At 35.4% G+C, this 27,668-nt stretch overlaps 1 protein-coding gene across 4 annotated transcripts in view; it reads right to left on the bottom strand.

The window, feature by feature from the left end:
- Positions 1–862: 862 nt before the first annotated feature.
- Positions 863–27,668, bottom strand: part of Tbc1d15-17 (TBC1 domain family member 15/17) — a 45,201-nt gene continuing 18,395 nt past the window's right edge. For 3 of the 4 annotated variants that reach the window (XM_071658522.1, XM_071658523.1, XM_071658524.1), the window contains exon 14: positions 863–10,437. In XM_071658522.1, coding sequence (XP_071514623.1) covers positions 10,213–10,437 — 225 coding nt within the window. In that variant the 3' untranslated portion in view covers positions 863–10,212. Of the gene's footprint in view, positions 10,438–14,454; positions 14,619–27,668 lie in introns of those variants that run through there. The other variant, XM_071658525.1, reaches the window with a different exon arrangement.

Below are 27,668 nucleotides of genomic sequence, written 5' to 3'. Positions count from 1 at the left end.
ACACGATCTTCTTATGCATTCCATGAAACATCACTGTTCCAAGAAATGGAGATGGAAAGTCAACTCATTAAGGACCAATTACACTCACTGGATCAGAGGAGGAGGTTTACCATGTACCTAGACCCAACAAATGTGCACCAATCCATAATTTTGGCTACTTTCAATTCAGAGCTTTTATAGGGACTTCATAACATCAACTTACTTGTGCAGCATTATATAAATCATTTCTTCCCCACCCTCTCTTCCTCTTTCCTTTCCTCCTTCTTCTATCCTTTACCCTTCCTCTCATTTCTCCCTTCTTATTCTTTTCCCTCCCTTACTGGTCATGTCTTTGCTTTATAAAATTTTGCCCTTATACAAGGACTCATTCAAAATACCTCATTATCTGGCAAGCACATACAGTACTAAATCAATCTCCACTACAGTTATTCCAATTTATCTTTTAGCATTACTCCAAAAGCACATTCGTATTCACTTTCCCTCTGAATATTTCTACTTAATTGCAAAACTACCACTGTGATTTAAATGAAATTGACAATAGTTTCTTGACATTCATCAGGATATTTTCCTGCTTTATTCAGTTCTTATATTGTTGCTCCTTGCTGTTGAATACCTCTTATTGTTTCCTTAAATGAATTAACACCTCCAATAAAGGACTATAGCCTGACAGTGTGGTGTGCCTCCTCCTCTAAATAAACCTGTCATAAACATATTAGTCTCCCTTAGTTCCTGGATCACTGCAATCCACATGAGGCAGCACAGTTTTCTTAAACATGAAGAACATTTCACATAGTTCCTTACAATTTCTTTATTCTGTTTTGGAGCATGACATCAAAAGAGATTTAGGTTCCAAAAGGGTAAATGGAAGTATAAACCATTTATTTCTTCAATGGCAGGAGTTCAACCTTCGTAAGATATTTGACATACAAACTAAAAAAGACAACTGTAACAGATAATATTATGTAACACATAACTAATTAAAGGAATTGGGTACACAAATATTAGTCTTTGGATGACTTATTTACAGTTTAACGTTCTAAAATCTTAATTCTTTCTTGATAAGATGATTGGCTGCCATCTGTAGTTTTACTCAATATTGTGCTTCAAGTTTCTGAGAATATATTAATACAATACTTAAATTACTTCACTAAAGAACATCTCTGTATACCAAATAACATGCTAACCTTATTAAACTATATTTCAAAACCTATGTGTCAGAGTACAGTATAGACACGAATATGTAATTCAAGTTACCATCAACTGAAAAGGATTATCCAGTTATGTAACTTCATATACCATATCAAACTGTCCTAAAGTCTAAGAAAAGGTTGTTGTTAAGAAGCTGTGTTCAACTGACATACAAATCAAATACACAGCACAACCATCTTAAGTCAAATCAGTTTATACTCATACTTCATTTCTGAAACTATTAATTCATCAACATGATAAATGGAAAAATGAAACCAACTCAAGGCTAATACTGCTTCTTATAAGTTTGCATTAGTTTAGTCTGAGAAAAGTGTATGAAAAATTCTGAAGAAATGTGAGTCACTTTGACAACACGAGTGCTTATAAAAAATAGGAATATACAGAAAAACATATCCAAATTACAACCAAAATTTTCAAGATAGCTGTACAGTACAAAGAAAAAGAAAACTGTTTCTATCTCTAGCAAAACATGAAGCAGCTTCCGAACAATAATGTAATGCCTGAGTCCATAGCACTCAGACTGTAATATAGCTTAGTAGTTTCTGTCATTAACAAAATAATTTACATATGATCAATAAACTCTCATACATTCATATATAGTAATCTTTCCTTTTCTCTTTTCTTCGCAAATATAATCATATTTGGTAGACCTAATGAATAAAAAAAATCTAATATCTCTTAATCTAAACACAAAAAACAAAACTTCTAATTTTGTTCAATGACTGACTGACTGTTCACTGCAACATTCAGGTTTTACAGCAGACCAATTACTTGTCAGCCTTCCCATGACTCTTATTTGATACTTTATGTTTCATGCATAAACTCAGTCTAATGACCAATGACGTAATGAATCTGGTATAAATGGAAATAAGCATAAAAATCCATCCAGTTACAACAATTTCTTATTAAAATAGAGACTATTTACAAACTATTTAATACAAAACATCTATAATTTCTAAGCCAATTAATCATAAAAGCTACTTCAATCTGTACTATTTACAGTGTCTGTAGACCCCTACTCTAACTACTAAAGTAAAATTTGTCTTTTCTTTAACTGATAACATAGTGCTTTTTTTGTGTGTTTTTTTTTGTACACCATCATTTGTGTCACTTTATGCTTTTTATGCAAAAACCTACAGTATTTAGCAATGTTAAATCTAAAATAAAAGTTTGCAGACAAGGGTAATGGAGGTATTGCTAAAATTTCAGACATTATAACACTGAAAATCCAGCTTTTCAAAATTGGGAAAAAAATGGTTAGGAATGCTAGCTAACTTAAACTTAAGGGTCCTAAAAATGTCAACTTTAAGCCCATGAAGAGCATGTTTTTAGGCTTGACTACTTGTTTACCCTACCTTACAACTTTTGGTCATCCCACAAGTAGTTAAGGCCAATACATGACTGAAATCACAAGAGAAATAATGCTTGATTGTTGAAAGAATTTGTTTTAAAGACTTGAGAGTTGGCCAAAAATACCTAAAAACAATGTTTTACTCACCAATTACTGCTTAAACCATCTTGAGCAAATAGCCAAGATATTAAGCTGTCACTACAGCCCACTTTCTGATACTAAAGGTCTTCAGAAGAATGCACAACCTCCACAGGGAAAATGAAAAGTCTAGCCTAAAAGCATATTCTTTACTAATTCAAGCCAACTTTTAAAGCTTAACCCTCACTTTCCCTTACCAAAATAGTCTACAGAGAAGGAATGTCTACACAGCAAGAAAAATAACTAAATGCTTCAAGAGTAGAACAACATATCCATGTTCATTTTCCCCTAAAGAGGATCACTCCAGACACTGCTCTAGCTGCAGTCTAGATAAAGCTCAACCTTTCCAAAGCTGCATCTCTTCACAAATAAGGAAAGCATGGGAACAAAATCATAAAAGTAAAGATCTATTGGACCTCCAAAACCTTTGTTGTCAGATCACTTCATAGGACAACAAAAAGACTCAGTTTGAGGAAGACTTTTTCTAAGCCTTGTGCTTATATCAACTCACCGGTCAGTAACTGGACTAGCTCTGCTCAGCAACTGTGAACATGAGACTTTGATTAAAAAAAAATTTTCAGCTGTCATATACGTAGGATAGTACAAGCACTGCTGATCTGTATAAACTGGGAAAAGCAATGACTTCTCCCTCAAGAAAGCTTCCATGCCCTTCCCTAGAAGGCGATATTGAAATTTTGCAGTTTCATTCTTAGCAAAGATATGGGTTCATGTAAACTTCAAAAATGATCCATTCCTACCAAAGGTTGGAGAAGTTTCCTCTCTCTTGAGGGAAACCAACTCACTGACCCTAGTTCCAGTAGCCATCCCTTCCCAGAACTAGATCTGCAACACTACACCTCCTCAGGACAGATTAATACAAAACCTCTGGGTTTGCAAAAACTTTAGGACACTGTAAACACATAAAATAGGCTTCTTCTTTGACAGGGTATGATCTCACTGAAAAATTATTTAGTTCATCTTAAAAGAAGACTTCTAGTTAAAGTATAACTTATGTGGTAGAACAAGAACTGACCTGTATGAAGAAATAGTACCAGCTTGCAATTGTAATGAAATAGCCACATAAAAAAACATAAAAGAACTACAATGAAGTTCCAAAGGTTGCTATAAAGCCACAAATTACCTTAATGATGTAATGACCTACTTAAACAATACATGAGGGGATGGGGGGGGATTCCACACTTGGGGAGCAAAATCTCTTAGAATTTCTATACTTTCAAATATTCAGTTTTGTCACTTATCGTGCTTCACACATTCACAACCCCAGTACTATTTCAACATCTTTTTAAATCTTTTCTACCATGATTGTTGCTTATATCTTCCTATGACCTCTGCCATTTCTCTGCACGTTTCAAAGAACTGTTCACTATCAACTTCGTCAATTTGAGTAAGAGGCATGATGGTTACAGCTAAGTCTCCCCTTCTTTTCTATTATAGGCAAATCTATAATCTCTAACCTCTCCTTGCATATCTGCAATTATATCTCTGGTGCCATTTTTGTGTCATGACTATTGCAAAATGCATACCATCAGGCAGTACTGGTGAAAGGATGAGACATTCCCTATGCCCTTCTTTGGCATAACCATGCCTTCCAAAAGGTATGAGCAGTTTTTTCATACCTACAACCATGCCTTACAACAGGTATGAGCAATTTTTTCATACATCCAACAAAAATGCTGATTGTTTTGTCAGGGTTTGCACAGTCATAGAGCATTTTATTAACATGTCTAAGATTCTTCATGACACTAGCACCTCTCCTTGGGTAAAGATTGTATGGCAACTTCACAAGCTTGACAAGTAAGGAAAGAAGTAGTGAAGCCCTAACTCTTGGGTGAGGCAGAGGCTATGACCTCATCTTTGAGGTTTACTATGGAACATACAAGAGGACAAGGGACAATTGATGGACCTTATGGACCTTATGGACCCTTTGTTAAAAATCAAAATGCTGGAGTAAGACATCTGCACACAACCAGAATCCAGTGAATTATGTGGCTGCAGTGGGACAATGATACACTATCACTGCCATGTGGGGGTGCTGGGTCAGTGGAAAGTTCTTGGCTAAACCAGCAGGCCATTAGCCACAAAATGATGATGAGTAAGGGGTGAGAGGCTATTACCTCATCAAAGGGCTGGGGTACTAAGATTTCTAACCCTGAAGGATCTTACAGATTCTCTCAAAGGCTCACAAGCTCACATATGAAGGAGACAAGTACACAACATTGGTGTTTCTGCAGAATTAATGAAGCTGAAGAACAATCACATCTGTCAGAAAATGGTTAAGTCCCATAACACCCATGATAACATTACTGTCAGTAACATGAAAAATATTCATCGCTGAATTCTAGTTATCAAGGAACTCTTTGCATGTCAACAAAACACACCAATACCATGCAGGCAACTTTTATATGTGAGGACGCTACCAAAACATCATTATGCTGCAATAATGTCCTCAGAGCACTGTAATGCTACAGTTGCTTTCAAAACATCATGACAATGAAATGGTTACTTAAAAATATAACATCAGAAGATTGTTAAAAAAAAAGAAAATGTTTGTGATTTATTTACTATTAGGAATTCAAAGTAAATTACTGTCATGAGAATAAAACTGGGATGCTGAGCATTTGTATACAAGATAACCATTAACTTAAAATCAATAATCAAATAAATTTGTTAAAGTTACAACAGCTAGCAAAAGCTGAGTGGAAGCAGTATCATAAATACTGATAGTGAAAGACCACAACCTAATCTGTACATTTTTGTAATGCACATCAGGGGCAGGTTTTTAAATACCAATAGAATGATAAAAGTTGATACCATAAACAAGTATAAGGCAAGTAAACAACAAGTAGATGACAAGCAAAGGAAACTACAGTTTGTAAGGATACATTTGTACTTATGGACAATAACACACTTATATGTACATAATTCACATAAAAGATAAAATACCTATGAAATGACTCAAAATCAAGATAAAACTGGCATAACATGATTTTCAAAACATGCCACAAGTGACATAGCACCCATGGCAACAGCACCCACATAATGTCTGTGATATAAATTCCTTTAACTTTCACTCATTAATTTGTTCACATGTTTACCTACATTTCACAAGAAGAGTGACACCTCACAAATCTCATGTCAGCACTGCCTTTGCAATGTGCACTGAACAAGAAATGTGCAGCTTAAATCACACTCCAGCCCATATAATTGCTCACCTCTAGTGAGATTCAATTTGACCCATATGTCCCTTCACCACCATTTCCTCATATTATGCAGTGCTCCAACTTTCTCCCTACAACAACTACTTTGGATGTTCTGTCATTCTGTACTGGTGAATGGCCATGAATATACCATTACTGTATGTTGTATCATACTTTATGTAACACGTATGAGTTTCACTGCAGTCTAGTTAAAGCTTTTAGTTTCCTTCACAACTATCATTCAGGCCACAGTATCACTGTCAATAAAGAAAAAAAAAGTAGCACATCATTGAGAATCTTCTTACCTGAAAATAAACCACCTTATCATGCTCCAACATGGAGTGCAAATTAAAGCAGAAGGAGCCCCCCAAAAAGGTCCTAGGGTTGCATAATAATAATGATAATAATAATAACAACAGCAACAACAACAACAATAATAATAATAATAATAATAATAATAATAATAATAATAATAATAATAATAATAATAATAATGATAATAATAACAATAATAATAATAACAATAATAATATGGAATAGAGTGAATTGAAACCAGGGAATTTGAATCGTCTTGGGTAAACCATGGAAAGGTCTGTGGTGCTTGGATGTGGGTAGGGAGCTGTGGTTTCGGTGCATTACACATGACAGCTATAGACTGAGTGTGAAAGAATGTGGTCTTTTTTTGTCTGTTATCCTTGTGCTACCCCACTGAAGCAGGGAGTAGCAATGCTGTTTCCTGTGGGGCAGGGTAGTACCAGGAATGGATGAAAGCAAGGAAGTATGAATATGTATATATGTATATGTCTGTGCATGTATATGTATATGTATGTATATATGTTGATATGTATATGTATGTATATGTGCATGTATGGGCTTTATATACATATGTGTATATGAGTGGATGGGCCATTCTTAATCTGTTTCCCAGCACAACCTTGCTGATGTGGGAAACAGCAATCAAGTATAATAATAATAATAACTATAATAATAACTTAAAAATAATAATACTATGGCCTCTCTTAATCTGTTCCTGGCACTGCTTTGCTAACGTAAGAAATGGCGATCAAGTATGAAAAAAATAATAACATCTTTGATGATATTAGTAATTATAACTGTATAATCATTCAACCCCAGGACCCCTTTATGGGGCTCCAACAGCTCTAGGGCTGCACTCCATACAGATGCAGTTATGATGGACTCCTTTAGAGTTAGAGATTTGAGGGTGATGCACAATTTCACAATGTAGAAATGCAGGTTGTATCACCACCACACTCAACAGCCACAAATGTCAGAATGCCTGCCTTAGTGAATGCTGTCATTTACGAGCAAACAAAAAATACTGATCAGGGCAATCTGCTATTGCCTCATGCAGGTTTTTAAACATCTTCAATCTTTTCATGTCTACATCATTTATACTTTCTTGAACTATGCATATGCAACACCCTAAAGGAGGGGACAAGTTGTGCTTTGTTATAACGTTGAGAACATAATTCAATGAACACCATACCATAGCAATAAATCAATCTTTTTCCTGATCTTTGTCTACACCAAATACTTTCTTTTCCTGTCTGAATTCTACCATTACACGTCAGATTTCATAAACATCCTAAGAAAAAAAGAAATCATGAAATTTGTTAGAAAAAGAAGTATTTTCACATTTTCCATAAGCTTTGATATCTAACTAGCTATATTCACTCATGGAAAACCTTTTTTCCAATCATGAATACACTTTTGCCTTATAAGTTATTCCCATGGTAGAACCCATGAAGGAAATACAAAGTGAGCTCAAACATTTTGACTACATTGTTGGGTGCCTCACCAGAATAGCAGACATTAGGAAATGCTGAAATAGCAGTCAAAGTGAAGGCAAGAAAAATTGACTGAAACATTTTGACATGACGAAAATATTCCATAATAAGGCATGCTAAAGGGGAGATAATTAAAAGGCCTGAAATCAAAAGTAGCACCACGGCCCGAGATGGTTCTTCTGAGGCCCTGCCATGGGCCAGGCTTTGGCAATGCACTCCACCCATCCAAAGACTCATCATTTATGAATGAAACCCACACCTTGTTTTCTGAAAATTGTGCTAAATAATGAAACATGCAAGAGTGAAACTGTGCTTACTGAGCCTATGCACAGAAGGGAAAGGTGTACCATAAAAACAGTAATTATTCAATTAACTGTATTTGTAAGAATAAAGTGTGAAAAAAGTATCAAGTGATGCAAAATTGAAATGTATGGATAACTGTATGATGGAGAAACAGCTGGTAACAAAAAACTGAAATGAAAATGTTTCCCAATTAACAGAAAAAGAATATACATGAATAAAACATGCCATCCAGTTCCAAACGGAAAAGCTGACATGATACTGAAAGCTATAATAATGTCTATCTGCATGACATGCAGAGAAATGGATATAAAATCCTCATAGACACCAAAGTAAAAGACATATAACAATATGACTGGTAAGAACCACTCAGCAGTACAGCAAAGTAATACAAATAATAGAAAAACGTGTTTGAGAGCACAAAGAATTTCTCTTGCTATATACATATATGACCTATGTACACCACTACTTACAAAACTAGCTAAGACTTACTCACAACATACTGTGGCACATAGAAAATTTTCAGTCTCAAAATCCATCAAATCCTTTAAGACTATAATGATGAGAAATAATGAAAAGAACCTCAGGTATGATATAACAAAAATACTTATTTCATCAATTCCTTAAGTACCATTAAAATTACCATACTTCAGTGGTATGACCTATACAATTCAATTTTCAAAATTACCATACTTCGGTGGTATGACCTATACAATTCAATTTTTAAGTTATATCTCTTTCTAAGTAGTCTTAAAATATCAGGGATATTCACAACTTTTGTAGGATACAATTCAATAAGTCAGTAGATTTTCTTTTTGAAACAAGAAATGAAGCTAACAGTGCACATGCACTCATTTTCTTTTGACACATAACTCCATACCTACTCAGAGAACTGTGTACTTGACAAAACTGGCTTTTCATCATTTCGTTTTAAGATTTAGAGTATACAAAAGAACAACCACAGCACATGAACAAAGATCCAATGTCTATGACAATTTCCACTGTATTTATGACTCTGTGAAAATTAATGATGTGTAAGGCATACCTGAACCATCCAAAACCAGTTGTAAAGCACCATGAATATAGGCAACTGCCAGTAACCAAGTACTGGTCAATCTAATCCTTAACTACTCACACACACATCAGATACATTTAATATGACCATGCTGTCATTAACCTACTGAAATTTGTTTCTTTATATAATTTCAAACACAAGGGTCAAACATATTCTTGCTTCACTAAACATTTCTGTACCATGCACACCTTTATCTTAGTAGCCACACAAAATATGATATATATTCCTAATCACCAATGATGTCACCAAGCCTTGAGCAATTGAATGGTTATCTCATCTTCATATGTAATTTCATATAATACAAATTTACTGTACTCTGAACCACAAATGTCTGTTAAAATCCAACTACATTTACAGACACTTTTACAGGGCCAATTCAAATGAACTCTGATCTTGCAAATCTTCTCAAAGTAACCACCCTCATCCAAACAAGCAGAATGACAGGAAAGAGCACAAATACAAAATTGCTCTATTCAGATTAGTAACCTAGATTACAATTATCATGAAATCCAGAAATTGTGCACTTTACAAATTTTCAAAATAGAAGTGTATGGTTAAACACTTTATAAAATTTATTTTCTTATGGACACTAAGGCAGAATCATTCCTCTCTGCCACCTTAATTCTGTACCTCATCTTAAAAAGATAATCATCTACTATAAAAAAAATTATTGAAAAACTAATGTGATCAGAAACATAAAATTATCTTTACATCAAATTACCGAGTCAAGCCATAAAAAACACTCAATCAAAAATACAACAGAAAACATAGCTTCAGATCCTTCACCTTACAAAAGAAAGCCTACACAACACACTGCAAAATTTTTTATAGGAGTGAAGAGTACATGTACTATCCAAAAACAACTCTTAGCAATACATGTCTCAGCTTTTCCAATATATGATTTTATCAAATTATCATGAATTCAATTTGACACCAAGTGGAGTCTCATTCCAACCTGTTTGTAATCAATTTTGCATTAAATGATTTCTACAACCACCCGTATTTCATATGATTCCATACTATGTAATGTGTATATCAATGGTACATACAGTATACAGTACAAAATTACCTATAACTATGAAGTCTGTCTGCTAATGCCCTCGGTGGGATATGCTATACAAACTGATGACTGAGAGCTGTTTCAAAACACTTTTCTTCCTCTTGCTCCTGTGTTGGCACAGTTTCAAGTGGAGCATCAATCAAATCATCACCACTCAAATGCCGCACAGCTGACCCAATCATGCTGCTTACCACTCCTACCAGCCCAACGGTGCCAACCAAGCCTTCATCACTTGTTACATCCACACCATTTGATATTCTATCATCACTCACAATATCCTGTAATCACAAAGAGAGATCATTAAAATCCAATAACTATTAACAATAATGCAGATTAATTGCCAGTGGCTGGAGTACCCCAGCTATGTACAAAGACAATACTTATGTGTGTAATACTCTTCCTGATAACCTGAAAAGTCTTCAGATCAAAAATATATTCCTGAACCATGACACAAGCTTAGGGTACAGCAGCTTTCATGTCTTGTCTACACATTGTTTTTGGTTACATATCATATGGTAAGCCCAAAAAATAACTGCACAGTGTTGTCAAATCATGGCAAAAAATGATTAATGATATGTAGCTCTTCACAGGATACACAAAGATATTTCTCAGTAGCAAAAATTATCAGTGATAACATTTCTATCTTAGGTTATGCTCCCTAAAGATTTGGAATGCTTGTCCCTAGAAAGTGAATAAATAGGTGGGTGGGAAGGGAGTTGCAAGGATGTCAGGTCTGAGATATACAATTTTGTACTGGTTAATACGGCAGAGGAAGCTGCAGCAGGAAGGAGCTTTTTCATCTTGTAAATGTATACAGATTTAGAATTTATGATACTGCTGCAGTCCTCCAGCTGATAACCTCATTGTACACCATTAGGTTTTCTGTTAATTGGCTTTCCCACATACATGCCATAGTTTCATTATCTCACACAATTCATTCACGTTCTTTACCATATGCCTTCTCAAGGCCTATAAAATTGGCACAGAACCTTCTTGTTATTGCTATATACTTTTCTGCTAGCATCTCCAGTCCATGAAATTTGCACTGAACAATCTTTTTTGCTGTATACTCTTCTGCAACCATCCTCACAAAGATAATTTGATCTACATATCCTCTACCTTTTCTTCAGCCTCCCTGCTCTTCAGTCGTTCTGCACTTTGTTGTCTTCACCTTTTCAACAATAAGATTTCCATACACCCTTCCTGGTGTGGCTGAGCTGTTTTCTTGACATCCTCTGTGATGTGGTTAATAAGCTGTTTCCTGCGCACCTTCCCAGGTGTGTATAATAAGCTGTTTCCTCCAAAGCTTTTACTCTCACCCTCATCTTTTCCTTTGCAAAGAGACTATTACTGTCCCTGTCCAGTCATCCTTTCAATATTCCACATGCACATGTAGTATTGCATCCATCTTATTACATCTTTGTTAAACATTTCTGCTGTTATCTCATTCACTCTAGGGGTTTTTCCTATTTCTAACCAGCTTATAGCTGACTTATTTCATACACGAACACAATTTCCTGTATCTGAATTTTCCCTACCATCTCTCCAATCTAATTAATGATATCACTTCCACCCATTGATGCCATCAGGTCTTTAAACTTCTCTTAGCTTTCTACTCATCTTCATCTTTTTTCTTTCTCTTGCATACCACCCTTTTTACTGCTTTATTACACTCCTTTTATTCTTATTTCACCCAGTTCTTGATTACTTGCAAATTCTTTTGAAGGTTTCCATATATGCTCCATATTCTTTTTAACTGCATTCTTTGCCTCACCATTTCACAACATACAGCCAGGTCTCCCTCCTCCCCATTTTGCTTTCATGGTACACAGCCTGTGAAGCCTTTATAATACTTTCCTTTATCAAGTACTTTGTGGCTTCCACATACCCCACCATCTCTACTCTTGTCATTTTCTCCTCTACAGTATTCCAGTACTTAAGCCTCATTTCCTGACTGTTCACTCATTCTCTCTATCATCTTATCGTTTACCCTATAGAGTTATGTTTCTATTATTTCAATCTTCACTTTTGCACTTATCAAATAATGATCTGAATTCAACATTTCAATTACTAATTTCACATCCAGCACTTTCATCCTGATTCTTCATCTCTTACTCCATCAACAATCAATGCCTTTTGGGTCAAATCCTTCCTAGTCTCCTTTCTATGCATAAATAAACAAATTAACTTAAGATGAAACTAATAATTTTTCAGGAACACACCTCTCTCAGCATACAAGTCAGCCAGAAACTCAAAGCCAATCAGCTAAAACTATCAGTCTAACCAGAGTATGAACAGGGAACAAAGCAGCCTCATGGTCTAAAGCCTGCATCAGAATACAGGCATTCCCTTCTTAATATGGCAATTCCATATGTCCAAAGCCTACGTCAGAATACTAGCATTCCTTGCTTAATATACTAAACACAGTCCCAGAAACGGTTAAGTACAACTACGTTAAACAGAGTTTTCCAATACTTTCATCCTGAACCGAGATATTTTCAAGGGCAAAAGTTTTCTACCTCTATTACTCCTTAATCATCATCGCTACTAACATGACCAACTTGCACTATTATTGTACTGTGTTAGCTCTGAAGTAGCTGTTGTTATGTAATAATACTGTAGAAAAAAAAAAGAGGCCATTACCTCTTGGGCATGATGAGTCTTATGTTGTGTTGAACTAGCATCTGTACTGCTTAAGATGTGGGTAATGTCCATAATACAAATGAGAGAACATAACTTGAACATGCCTGGGGAATACAGTTTCAAATGGGAATAAGTCTGGTGAATTGGAATTCAAGACAAGGTTGGGAAGGGGGTAATTTAACGCTCATGGAGTCAATGGATTTATAGACAAAGAAACAGATAATTAGACAGATATGATAGCTGTTTTCCATGTTAGTGAAGTAGTGCCAGGAAAGAAAGAAAGGCCACAGTCACTTACTTCTATTCTCTAGCTGTCATATGTAATGCACCGAAATCATAGCCACTTAATTACAACCAGGCCTTTCATATCTTTCCATTGTTTTCTCCAGCAGCTTCACATGCCCTGGTTCAGTCCACTGACAGCATGTCAGCCCCTGTATACCACAATGTTCCAATTCACTCTATCCTGCGCATTACTCTTACCAACTGTTATAGGCCTCAATCACTCTAAATCTTTTTCACTCCCTTCTTCTATCTCCAATCTGGTCTACCCCTTCTCCTTGCTCCCTCCACTTCTAACACACATATCCTCTTTGTCAACCCCTCCTCACTCATTCTCTCCACATACCAATCCATTTCAGCACACCCTCTTCAGTTCTCTCATCCACAGTCTTTTTATTACCAGGCACCCCTCTCTTACCCTTTGATTACTTACTGAATCAAACCACTTCACACCAAACACAGTCCTCAAGCATTTCGTTTCCAACACCACCTTCCTCTGCCCATCCTCGTCTATTGCTCATGCCTCACATCCATGCAACATTGTTGGACTGCTATATGTTCAAAAATACCCACTTTGCCATCCAGATAATGACCTCTTTCTACACATTCTTCAATGATCTCAAAACCTTAATTCCCTCAACCAGCTTATAACTCTCTCTCACTCCCATTTGCCACCATGTCCACTCCAGATATTTAAAACACTTCGCTTCTCCCAGTTTTTCTCCATTTAAACTCACACCCCAACTAACCTGTCCCTCTACCTTGCTAAACCTAATAACCTTGCTTTTATGTATGTATATGTGCATGTATGGGCATTTATGTATACATATATGTGTATATGAGCAGATGGGCCATTCTTCGTCTGTTTCCTGGCACTACCTTGCTGATGCGGAAAACGGTGATCAAGTATAATCATAAAAAATAATATATATGTATGTAGAGAGAGGGGGGGGGAGACTGACAGATATATAAATAGACAGACAAACACACAAGAGTGATAGGTACATACAGAGAGTATTACTGGTAAAAACAGGAGACATGCAAAGTGACCAGTTTTCTCCATTGTTTATTAGATTACTTTGAGTTTCAACCTGAAACTGCAGGAACCCAACGTATGAGTAGTCAGTACAATTCCAAACCAAATAAACCAGTGCAAATCTGAATCTGAACCTCAACTGTTGAATATTTGGATTTAGATTGGGTTCAGACTAGCCAGTGTCATCTCTGTTTCATAAATTCACTCATTCTCTAAATCAGTCATTAGGGAGATGCTTTTATGGATATTCTTAGTAAAAGCAATTAATTTGGAGATGTTTTGCATACTGTAACATAAACATACATTCATGGCATGGGAAAAGGAAAAAGAGAAAATCTGTTAGTCATTTTAATGCAGACAGCTATTATTACAAGTACTTTTAAGGAATCATTTCCACATGCAGGGTCCATTCACAAGGAATCATTTCCACATGCAGGGACGCTTCTTTAACTAAGAGATTATTATGGTTGCAGAAGCCTCTTCAGATTGAAGGGGATCCTGTGATTAAATAACAATAATAATAATAATAATAATAATAATAATAATAATAATGATAATAATAATAATAATAATAATAATAATAATAATAGTAATAGTAATAATAATAATAATAAAAATCATAATAATAACAGACTTCGATTTTAGTACATTACACAAGACAGCAAGAAACTGGATGTCTGCAATGGAGACCACTTTGTTCCTTTGTTCCTGACACTAACTCACCAAGATGGGAAAAGCAATTTGGTGTCAAAGAAATTGCTACATCATGCACATTACCCACTTTAACATTATGCTGTCATATTTAGCATGAGACGACTGGATGAAGGCAATGACAGAGTACAAAAAAAAAAAAATATTATTACGAAAATAAAAGATGAGCTTATTTTCTCAGCACTGGAAAAGAAATGAGAATTTTTCATTATGAGCTAGTAAGCCTTCATGAATCATCTGGAGGCCTTACATCAAAACCTGGGACCAGTGCACAGTTACCTTGTAATGTATAATCAGTAATACTGTAGACTGCTGTAGCATCAAAATCAATGGTAAAGTATACCATGAAATGCTTTGGAACTGCAGTATAATACATACTCTGGATTTGTTGATAAGCTCAAGACAGCAAGAGACAAAGTATGCAAAGACCGTTTTACTCCTCTACTCCTAATACTACCTTATCAAGGTGGAAAAAGCAATTTAGTGTAAAAAATACTGCATCATGTTTAGTAATTCCCTTCTAAACCATTATGCTTTCATATCGAATAAATAATGACTAGATGAATGCAATGATAGAGTAAAAATCATTCCAAGCACATCAGCATCTTTTCTTTACACTGGGCAACTGTTATTGAACTTTGCCTTCATGAAGTTACACTGCATGTAAAAGCCACCTTTGGTGAGGTTGTATCATTAGGAATCCACTCTTGACATGGGACTTCTCACTCTAAGGAGCAGACTCCACCATCTCCCTGACAGTGAAAGTAGTAGCCCTGGAGCTGAAGAAGCTCCTGGAAAATGGTCGGCTCAAAATTAGGAACTATTTTTATGAGCCAGCTGGCCCTCAAGAGTCATAATATGGAGGCCAAAAGTGAAAATCAAGTGGCAATGCACAGTTACCTTGTACTGCTTGGTAAAAAGTAATGTATATTATCTTAGTATAAAAAGTAAGAGTAAATTTTACCATGAAATGCTATGTAATTGCTTCAAAATATGTATTCTGGTTCTGAAAATAAATTCAAAACATTTGTTATTCTAACTATTCCAGTCTGAGGATCATTACCATGATTACTGTAAAATCTTATCCATCTCATTTACTGTACAGATTCCCCTTCTACCACTATACCACTATGTATAACTAATGAGCCAGACTAAGGCAGAGCAATAAGGATGAGGAATATCTATAACCTCTGAATTAACATCATAAAATGTTGAACAGTGCATCATTTGAATTACATTAAACCAAGCATGTTTCTGGTTGTAGTTTCTACTTTCATTAACTCATCACTGCTTTCAGAAACAGCCAGCTCACCAATATGATGACTACTGACTAAATAAGTGAGAATATATATTAGTTAATACTTCAATTTAGCTTATTTTAAACAACCCATAATATATCACCGATTTTCCAAATATGTGCCCATGAAAGATACCTAAAATCAAAATTAACATTTACAGATCTATTAGCAAGCCCCCACAAGCACACGGCAACTCAAAAACAAAATAGGGAAAGAAGAACATGATGAGCAGCTTCTCTGATAATCTGCAGTAAACTTGGTTTTGTCAGCTTCATACATCTATTACTATCATTGATACTAAACTAATACTATTATCATTATGTAACCCTAGAACTGCTTCTCCAGGAGCTCCTACAGCTTGAAAGCTATGCTACAATCAGCTGCAGGGAAAGGAGGGACTCTTCTGGACAAAGTTCAATGCATGTGTACCCAAATAACACAATCTCACTCCATGCAGGCTCAGTCATCTGTCTTGATGATACCTCACTAGTGCAGAAAATGGCGGTTATAAAAAATATACTGTCTTCTTGCTTCTCGAAAAACTTCATAGTATCAATAAACATATAAACAAACAAAACATTTTTAACCATACACAAAAATACTGTAAATCTCATACATGATAACTATTCACTGCAGAGTCAATTTGTTGTTTGAAAACAAATTGAAAGCACAAAGTACTACATATTCATGAGGCAAAGTCAGACAAATACATCCTAACCAGTAATTGTGCCAAAAATTCATGACAACAAGGCCAGTCAAAGCAAGACTAACCAGTAATTAGAAGCAGGTGAGTACCCTAAATAACACTATCCACTTCTTTTTATACATACTCACCTTTAACATCCTTTGTTCATCCTTCTATTTCTACTTTTAGAAAAAGGTAACAAAAGGCAAATGATAAATGATTTCAAGCCTGCCAAACAACCCTCTTACTCTTCTTTTTTCTATATCCCAAGGGTTAATTCACTAAAATAACTAGATAAATATACTGTGAAAAATTAACTTTTAAGTTTGTGAACATACAGTATAAGTTTTAAGGGTCAGAAGAAAATATGGTTCCCACTGGCAACAAACAGATAACTAAATCAGTGCACTAAGAATAGCTGGTCAGGTATACAGTCACGTGATAAGTGATCCCAATTAAAAGATTAGTTTCCGCATAGGTAAAAAACACAGTGGATTAAGAAGGAAAAAGGATGTGCAGACCAGATTCTTGTTCTTTAGCAAGCAGTGCAGATATTTCTGAAGAAACTGGATGAGAAAATTTATGCATCCTTTTCAAAGTCCTATATGGACTTTGAAAAGGCATATGATACATAGGAAAGTGCTTTAGACATAATTTCACTTTTTTCTTATGGTGACCAACATGGCATGGAAAAAAATGTGCCCGTCAAAATCCATTTAGGGTCAAGGGAAAAAGAGTAAAAGAAAAAGAAAAAGTTAATCAGCAGCTCTACACATGTCAAACCTAATCCCTCAGCAGGCATGTAATTGTGAATGATAATAATAAATCTTACACTTTTACATACTTTGGTTGTAAATGAGAAGTCTATACACCAAACAGTAAATACAATAACTTCATCATGCAGCAAAAAATGTCACACCCAGTCCCTCAGCTACCTCAATCATGTACACAACAACAATTTATCTATGATGTTTTTGGGCTTATATTGCTTCAAAAAATAAATTTGCTCACAAATGATTGCTTTACTTACTTACTTACATACTTATTGATCTATAATACTGTTTATACTATATATCTCAGGAAGAGATGATGATGGGCCTTAATGGACCCAGCAGGCTAGAAAAAATAAATAATAATGGCTATTACATTCATTTGTTATATTAAAAATCATACCATTTAAAAATGCAAAACAGAGTAATCTGTTTTCAGACTAGTTTCATTTATTGAAACTGGAAGTTTCATTAGCTATAACGCCAAAAAAAGTTTACTGCAAAACTCTTTCAAATTCCAATCTGATTATAGTGCAATCAACATAATTTGAATATTAAAACAAAGTTAGACATGGAAAAAGACTTAAGTTTGCAATAACACAAGATCAACAATTCTTAAAACCATCAGCAACTTCAGCTAAAGAAGACCCTCTAAATAAAGAAAAAGATGCTATAAAAAAAAATAATTATCGATCATCAGTTAAGATAAAAGTAGAAATGACTTTTAATCATAAACATATCATAAAGGAAAAGTTTAGCAGAAGAGAGCAATTTCTGACTTCTAAAGTCAAACCAGAGAGCTTGAGAAAATTCAACATGAACAACTTGATTGAATAATTGGAGCTAAACATCATTTCATTTCATTTGTGCAACAAAAAGCATGCTAGGATGATTCATCTATGGTTTACATAGGAAATGGAATCATTTAGTTTAAATGGATACGTTCTAAAAGCACATACACTTTATCTCATTTCATTTTCATACATATTAGCCATTTCCCGCATTAGCTAGGTAGTGTTAAGAACAGAGGACTGAGCCTTGGAGGGAAAATACTCACTTGGCCCCCTTCTCTGTTCCCTCTCTTGGAAAAGTAAAAACTGGAGGGAAGGATTTCCAGCACCCCACTCCCTCCCGTTTTAGTTGCCTTTTACGATACGCAGGGAATATATGGAAGATATTCTTTCTCCCCTATCCCCAGGGATAACATACGCTTTATTGTTGTAAAACACTATGATTTTCAATGTGAATTTTGTAAATGATATATGTATGTAAATTTTCCTTTTCTTTCAAGAATGTACAAAATCTAACATACCTGGAGACAGGGAAGAAAGAACACTGTACTACCCACGTATCACCTGCATGTCAGAAAAGGCAAGTAAGGGGATCAGGAGAACGGAACTAAACATGGAGCTATGGGATAATTTTTCCTTAAATACTGTTTTCTGTTCCTGACACTACCTCCTGAAGATGGGAAAGGCAAGCAGGTTTATAAAGTGAAAAATAAAGAAAACAAATACAGTAAAAGGATAGAAAATAAAATCAAATCTATGAGTTCAATGATAAAAAAATTCAAGGATGCTATATGATTTTTCAAAACAGAAAAAAGTTATCAACCTTTAAATGGGAAACAGACCTGCTATATTTTTGATAAGATTTCAGATATCATAGCTAGAGGAATGTTTGGGGATTTAATGAAATGGAAGCATTTTGTGTATGATGGTGGTATAAATGGAAACTTAGGTCTCCTGACTTTACGAATAAGCTTTAGGTGTAAAAGCAAAAAACCATTAAACTTATCAATATTTAAAGGGGAAACAGACCAGCTATGTTTTTGATAAGGTTTTTAGATGCTGCAGGAATGATTGGGGCCAGATGTTATGGAAGCATTTTGTGCACAATGGTGGTATAAATGGAGACTTTAGGTCTCCTAATTTCATGAATCAACTTTAGGTGCAAGTGCAAAAAAGTAAGAAGTACTTTCATAAGTGTGGATATCCATGTCTTCACTTTTACACCCTGGGACAGGGATGAAGATATGTATGAGCATCAGAGGTAGTGTATGCAATTCATACACTCAGTGAACTTGGGACTGGAGTAATGGTGATAGACAGGAAGAATCACAACTTTGAAGTCTTCAAAGTGCGAGCAGAATATGTGCAGGATGTAGATGTATGAACTTTTCTTTCTATGACTGAACAGAAAATCAAGACAATATAAAACATCAAGTATTTATTATGAATGGAATAAATGATAAAAACAAATGTGAAACAAAACATTTTCAGGTGAAAATAAAAAACAGAGGTAATACTGATCATTCAAAAACAAGGCACCTTTAAAAAGGATGTGGCATGGGCAAACATATTTCAGATATAAATCACGTTACAGCATAATTCAACTTTCAAAAGGCTCATTTAAAAAATTTACAAAGAAAAAATGCCTGAAAACAAAAGTAGATATTAATTAATTATAAAAGGGAAACTTTATCAACATATTGGGACAATGTATGTACTGAGGTCATAAGAATGTTGTGTCCTAAACATTACCTAGCTCAACCATGTCACTTCGTCATACATTTTTTCCTTGTCTAATGTATACAAAATTATAAAAAGGTGGAGAATGAAGATATATAGTACTCATACATATGTAGTGAAAGGGTTACAAACAAAATGGTTACAAATATGTATGGAAATGAGGTAACACTTTCAGCAAAACCAATGCTGAACATCAAGTAATCAGACTTTATCACTTTAACCATGAATTTATAATACATTTGAAATGCTACTAATCAATATAACATACAAACACAAGAAAAATATCTACAAAGTTATAATTGCATGAAATTTCATACATAATTACCTCAGTGGCCTTTAAACAAACTTTTTTCCCTATGACTTTTTTTTCATCTGAAATGGAACAGGAAACCGAACACCTTTATCAATACCACTTCATTAATGCTAAATATATACATACATATATATCATACTTAATCACTGTTTCCTCCAATATATATATATATATATATATTCTTTTATACATATTCACCACTTCCCACATCAGCGAGGTAGTGCCAAGACCAGAGGACTGAGCCTTAGGGAATATCCTCACTTGGCTCCCTAATCTGTTCCTTCATTTGTAAAATTAAAAGACGGGAGGGGGTTTCCAGCTCCCCACTCCCTCCCAATTTAGTCGCCTTTTACGACCAGCACGGAAAACATGGGAAGTATTCTTTCTCCCCTATCCCTGGGGAATAGAGGATATATATATTTTTTATTAAACAGATTTGCCATTTCCCGCATTAGCAAGGTAGCAGTAAGAAAAGAGGACTGAGCCTTAGAGGAAATATCCTCACTCAGTCCCTTTCTCTGTTCCTTCTTTTGGAAATCAAAAATGGCAGGGGAGGATTTCCAACCCCCTCCTCCCTCCCCTTTTAGCCACCTTTTATGACAGATATATGAACAGTCCTACACCTATTTTTGTGACCATCATAAACAGTTTGTGAAGAAGTGCATAGCTATGCAAGAGAACAACTCAGTTTTATGTTAATTGGTCCTTGTGGTATGTCAACTTATGTGCATTACTGTAACTATTCATCACTTACTATTTAACCAAGTGCATTAATGATCTTTATTATATCTTTTTCTTACATATTCACCATTTCCTGCGGGAGTGAGGTAGCATGTACAATGCATGTATTTCACTTACTAATGTACTTAATTTTTCAAATGCACCCACCTTCCCTGATTTAACAATACAGCAAAGGAACTGCCTTCCATGAAAGATCCTCATTTTTCTTCTTTTGTAAAAGCATTTAGAATCAGTTACACAGGAATGGGGAATTCCAGTCCCCTGCACATACCCATCTCACATTTCAGTTGCCTCCTATGCAATGCAGGAGATATGTGGGCATTGATCTTTCCCCCCTACCCCTCAGGAACTAACAGAATTATCATTATCAATGTATTTACAACCCCAGGACACCTTTAACAGGTCTCTTGCACATTCCACATTGCAAGAAGATGATCAACTCCTCAGAAGAGAAGGCCCTCACCGAGACTGTGCTGTACTCCTTTCTACCCAGAGATAATGATACAGCCTTGTAGATGGGATCTTGCTCAGAGTCAAGAGTCTATTAATACATATGGTATACCCTACCTTACCTTTCTGCCCCATGAGTCACTTCCATGAAGCTTACACAGCACTCAGGAAACAGGGTCCATCCAACACATGGAACCACAAGTTCATAAAGTGGGTGATGCATGTCTCTGCTGAGTAAATGCAAGGTAACTGTGGAGCAAGTGCTCAGCATGAAAGTTGCATCTTGGGCAAGAAGAGTCATTAAACTGTTATATCTAAGCAGGAATAAAGTATTCTAAAATGGTTTTGACATGGAGACAGCATGGCAAATGATACGATGGTCATGATATGTGGTAGTAAAACCAAAGGAACAAGATCAGGTTCACTGTGGAAGGGACAGGAAGATGCAGTCAGTAAACTGACAAGGACACTGGGTATTTTAGATGAGGATAACAAATAAGTGATTTTCCATTATGTGTAACAGAGATGATTTGTGCGAAGAAGTGGAGGTATGAATGGAAATTTTAATCTAACGTGATTTTTTTTTTTACCCAACGACCAATGTCTCAGAAAGAATCCAATCTCCTGCAGCACAGGGCTGCATTACTTCCAGTAGCATGGAAATGTAGACTCGTTTGGAGTGAGAAGTTCTTTGACAAGACTGTGCCCATGATACAGCCTCAAGCAGGTGGATTCTCGTAACACTCACTTGATGACTGAACTCAGTAAACAAAGTGAAAACACAAGAGTACTAATAATAAAAACATTTCACCTGGGCACCATGAGAGTTCACAATATGTGTGAAACTAATTTAACTCATTATACAATCCCAGGACCTCTTTTACGGGGTTCCCATAGCTTAAAGGCTGTGCTTCAATCAGGAGCAGAGATATGAGAGAATCCTTTGGAATAACAAATTCCTAGACAATACAATACTCCATTTTGTCCTATTGATAATGATACATCACCAGAGATGACTTTTCTCTCAGGGTGTTGCCACATACAAGAAGAGTCTGATAACTCTCGTGTGAGTGAAAATGCAGGCCTATAAGTACTTGATCCAACCTGTGTAAATGGGAATGAAATTAAAGACAAAACAATTGATAGGCTGACAGATAGAGAAGCAGGAATCTAAAGTTATGTGTGGTATCAATCTCTTCTAACATGGCTACTGCAATTATCATCAACCAGTATCTGTCTATCAAAACTTCACCCTCTGAATGTAACCCTTATTCAAATCCCATAGGGCATCCTTATTGTCATCTCAATAATGGATATCATTTCAATCATCTTTAACCATTAAGAATCAAGGACTGGCATACTAAAATATTTCAATATAATAATCCCATGATCATTATACAACTTTCCATGAGTGGAGCACTATGGAGTGTGTCTAACATTTTCTTGGAAAATATACCGTCATGGGTTCTTATTATTCACAACCAATGTCATGTGCTTGCAAACAAACATCACACATGAAAGACAAATTCAATACATAACAGTTCTTAACAATGAAAATCAAATAGGCATCCTTCTTTGTACTCTGTACTTGACAACACGTGCTTTGCAAAATGCTCAATCAAGGCAACTGAGCCATAAAGCAGCAAGCTAAATTACCTCAAAAACATATTTGCCATCCCCAACTATTTGTTACAAGCCAGACTATTACTGGCCAAGAATTAGCTAAATCCTAAAGAATTATAAAGTTACCCCTAAAAGAGAATCATTACCCAAAAAACTGGCTCGTTATTTCTGAAACACAACTTAGTTCATGATAATAAAAATATCGCAAAAATCTGAATAACTTTTTTCTTCATACTAATTTACCTCAAAAGGCACATATTGTGTTCCCACTACAGTGCCATTGCCAACTAATAACACTTTGCCACATACATTATTTACATGAAAAAGAATGAAAGAGATCAAATAAAACTAAGTCCACTTACATTATTTACATTAAAAAGAATTTTTTTTTTTCATACTATTCGCCATTTCCCGCGATAGCATATATCAAATAAATCTATGACCAAGTAATATTTTTCAGAACAAAGAAAAAAGCTAAAAATGACACAGTAAGGCCAATGACATCTATTTTTGTTAAGTCACTTCTTACAGGGAACGTTCCTCAGAATTTGAAGTTTGCTAATGTAACAGTAATATTCATAAAAGTTAAGTCCTTGCCTAAAAAGTTTTGCCAAATTAGCCAAACAACCAAAAATGGCAAACTTGATAAAACCATCACTCAAAAAAATGTAAATCGTCTAAAGAATCATCATCTAGTTAACAAAATGCGGCATGGTTATTGATGAAATCATCCATCTCTGACAAATCTGCTTAATGTAATTAACATGTATGATGAAAGTAAAGATGGTGACTCCATTTATTACAGTGTCAATAAAAAAATTCTAACCACACATATTTTCAAAGGCAATACACGGGTACAGTTAATTACGTGTACAAGCATACGATGCTTTCTAACTGTGCAAGCATCAGCAACCCACCTTAGTGTGCCTCTGGCTATCTTAAGGTAAGGATGTTCTTTCTGTACCTTTCCTGGCTGCCAATTAATTTTGGGAATTTGATTCTGGGCACTGCATGCCTTCTACCTGTGCTTCATGATGGCTGGCTCTTAAGTTTCTAAGGAGGGAAAAGCCCAAATTCTTGCCTGGAAGCATAAAATGCGTGTACACGAGATTTTTATGCACAGTGGAAGCTCCTAATGCACAATAAGACGATTGCTTCTTGCAATATCTCATCAATGCCTTACCTCATTCAGGTATCAAAATCCTATGGACCCAAAACATGGACCTACACTACTTCAGGAACCTTGCCAATTCTCTCCCCAGATGTCACCAGATGGTAATCAAGGAAAAGGAGTGATAACGAAATACTACAATGCAAGCCAAAGGAGTGATGACAAAGTACTACAGTATGTGACATCACCTCTGAAAATGTATGGGGGTGATGGACAAGGTTTTTTGCAGACATTTGTAGATTTTCAGACTGCATTTGATAAAAGTCTGGAAACCAAGAAAATCAACACAAGTTGTCACATGGTATTTTGGTGGACAGTAACAGGCTGACTCGTTGTAAACAGTAATGATCTATGGTCAAGCCCCTGGATGACTGGGAATCACAAGTGCTGTCTTGAGTCCTACTCTCTTTCTGATACGTAAATATCGAAGATATAAAAATTCTTTCTTTCTTTTCTTTCAAACTATTCGCCATTTCCCGCATTAGCGAGGTAGCGTTAAGAACAGAGGACTGGGCCTTTGAGGGAATACCCTCACCTGGCCCAATTCTCTGTTCCTTCTTTTGGAAAATTAAAAAAAAAACGAGAGGGAAGGATTTCCAGCCCCCTGCTCCCTCCCCTTTTAGTCGCCTTCTACGACACACAGGGAGTACGTGGGAAGTATTCTTTCTCCCCTATCCCCAGGGAATAGGGGAGAAATGTATATATATATATATATATATATATATATATATATATATATATATATATATATATATATATATATATATATTTTTTTTTTTTTTTTTTTTTTTTTTTGCTTTGTCATTCAATGATGACAATTAACTTGAAAATAAAGCCATAACAATATCTGAACATCTTTAGTGGAAAACATCATCAGATAGATTAAACTAGGCTCCCAAGAAAAAAAATAAATCTTAATACTGACAAATGCAAAGTTTTACATAACAGCAATAAAAAAATAAACCATGAACAGTTGAATACCATAATACTGATTAGAGAGGCATATGCATTTAATCTCTTGACCTAAAAAGCCATGTAAGCAGTGCACAGATGCACAAAAAAGATAAACAAAATTCTTGGCTTTGTATTCAGCATATCCAAATAAAAGTCTGAGAAAAACCATTATTCTTTACAATTCACTGCTGAATATCCACTGTCAATACAGATACTGAGTTTAGTATTGGTCACCCTACCTTAAAAAAATACAGAAGGAATAGACTGAGCACAATGGCAAGCTGGCAAGATGATTCCAAGACTGAGCATTGAATTCTAAAAGAACCAACTGCACAGCAACCTTTATCTACCTAACCTAAAACAGATGATCTGAAGCAATTCAACACAGGCAATCCACATCATCAAAGATTCTGAGCCATGATTGAAACAGCTATTTTCATAACACATATCAATCGATTTCATACATAGTAACAAGCAAGCTTGTACGAGAATGACTTATTTCAAACGAGGCAAATTCCTTTTTCTCCAAAATTACTGTTCATACAAAATAACTAAAGAAACAGAGAACTTCAAAACAATAACCTGAATATGATTAAAAATAGATCTGACAAACATTTCATTGGAAGTCCATGGAAGTCTCTGCAAATAAAATCTGATATAACTTTTTAAAATAAGGCTCCCCTGCATCATGTTTTATTTGTGGAACAAATCTTATTGTTCACTTATGGCAGGAATATTGTACGTCCAGCAACAAGTCAGATAAAAAGATTTACCACAGCTACCCTGTGGAGAGATGCAACTTGAGCATATTGTCCCTGTTTTCACAATTTCTGATCTGGGTGATAATTTTATTCTACCAGTAAGTAACTATGGAACTTAAGTGGTCCCTAGAAAGAAAAGGCCTGTATTCTTGCTTGGAAGAACAGACATGTCTTAAAGCAAGATTTCATGACATACTGGCAAGGCCAAGTTCACCAACTGGACACTTTTTTTCTCTCTTATTTGTAACATCATCTCCCCCACCCCCCTGCAGAAAAGCTGGGTCTGGTCAACCAAGGAAGACCAGTAAAGCAATTGATAACCCAATGAAGCATGAGTTGTTGTAACACCCAAACCTACTAGGTTAAAAGTCACTTTAATTCAATTTCCATGTCATATATCATTCCTATAACACTGGAGTTAGTATTATTCACTGTGGTACATCCAACAGTTCTTCAAACATGGTTCAAAATTCCTCAGCCCACCTCCTTATTCTACCTTCAATGTTCTGTTTCACTATTTCTCATAAAATTCTATGGTTTACTTTGTCAAATGCCTTAGCAAAGTTGAGAAAAAAAACATAATCCATTCTCCTTTATATCAGTTTCACAGGTGCCATTGTAATTACTGTTAACTGAGTCTGCGTACTTCGAACTGGCACAAATGTATTTCACTGCCGTCTGTTTTGGGAATGAAGTAACTGATCATTCATCTAACTCTTGGGTCATGACAGATTATCCTAATTCAACAGACATGGATACAGTAGTCAAATATCATCCATGTATCTCCTATGTGTTACACAAGATAATTATGGGTGGGGACAAAACCAGAAGGGGGTCGGAAATCCTCCCCTCAAGTATAAACTATCTAATCTTTAAACGTGATTGGTACGGTTGCTGTGAGAAGTGGTTTGGCATTCCTAAACCTGAGTTAGCTAATCTATACTAAGTAGCTGTCTGGAGATGGCAAATGACCTGGTGGCTTAATTTGGTTTATCATTTTGTTCATCTAGCTGCCTTATTTCAGCAGTTTGCAAAGCATTTTTTGTTTAAGCTTTAAGTACAGATATCTGAATTCATGACTCATTCAAGAATATCATCCCTATATCCCCATAGGAATTACCTAGAAAACCTTAGATTTATTATGTACAACTATACACACTTTATTCACAGACATATGATTTCATTTTCAAAAAATATCTGTACAACCACCCTTAAAACAAAAGTATTCTACATCACTACACATATATAGTCTCAAGACTACATTTCTCACTCAGAGATCACTGCCTGATGACGATAATGAAAATGGAATACTGAACAGCTTATAACTAAATATATTTTCAATAGTGATTATGGACCTTTGGTGCAAAACACAATTCTTATTGCTGTAATGCAACAAGAATCCCTACTACAATCCAAAGGCATTATCTCCATCTCATATCACTGATCAACAATCAAATATAAAAGTTACTCAAACATAATGTCTCCTAATATTATAAATAAACATAAAAGTAAATATAAGAAAAGTTTAAAGCTTGCTACT

This window comes from Panulirus ornatus, chromosome 66 (genome assembly GCF_036320965.1).
Source record: "Panulirus ornatus isolate Po-2019 chromosome 66, ASM3632096v1, whole genome shotgun sequence".
Lineage (NCBI taxonomy): Eukaryota > Metazoa > Arthropoda > Malacostraca > Decapoda > Palinuridae > Panulirus > Panulirus ornatus.
This window is presented reverse-complemented; position numbering and strand designations above follow the sequence as displayed.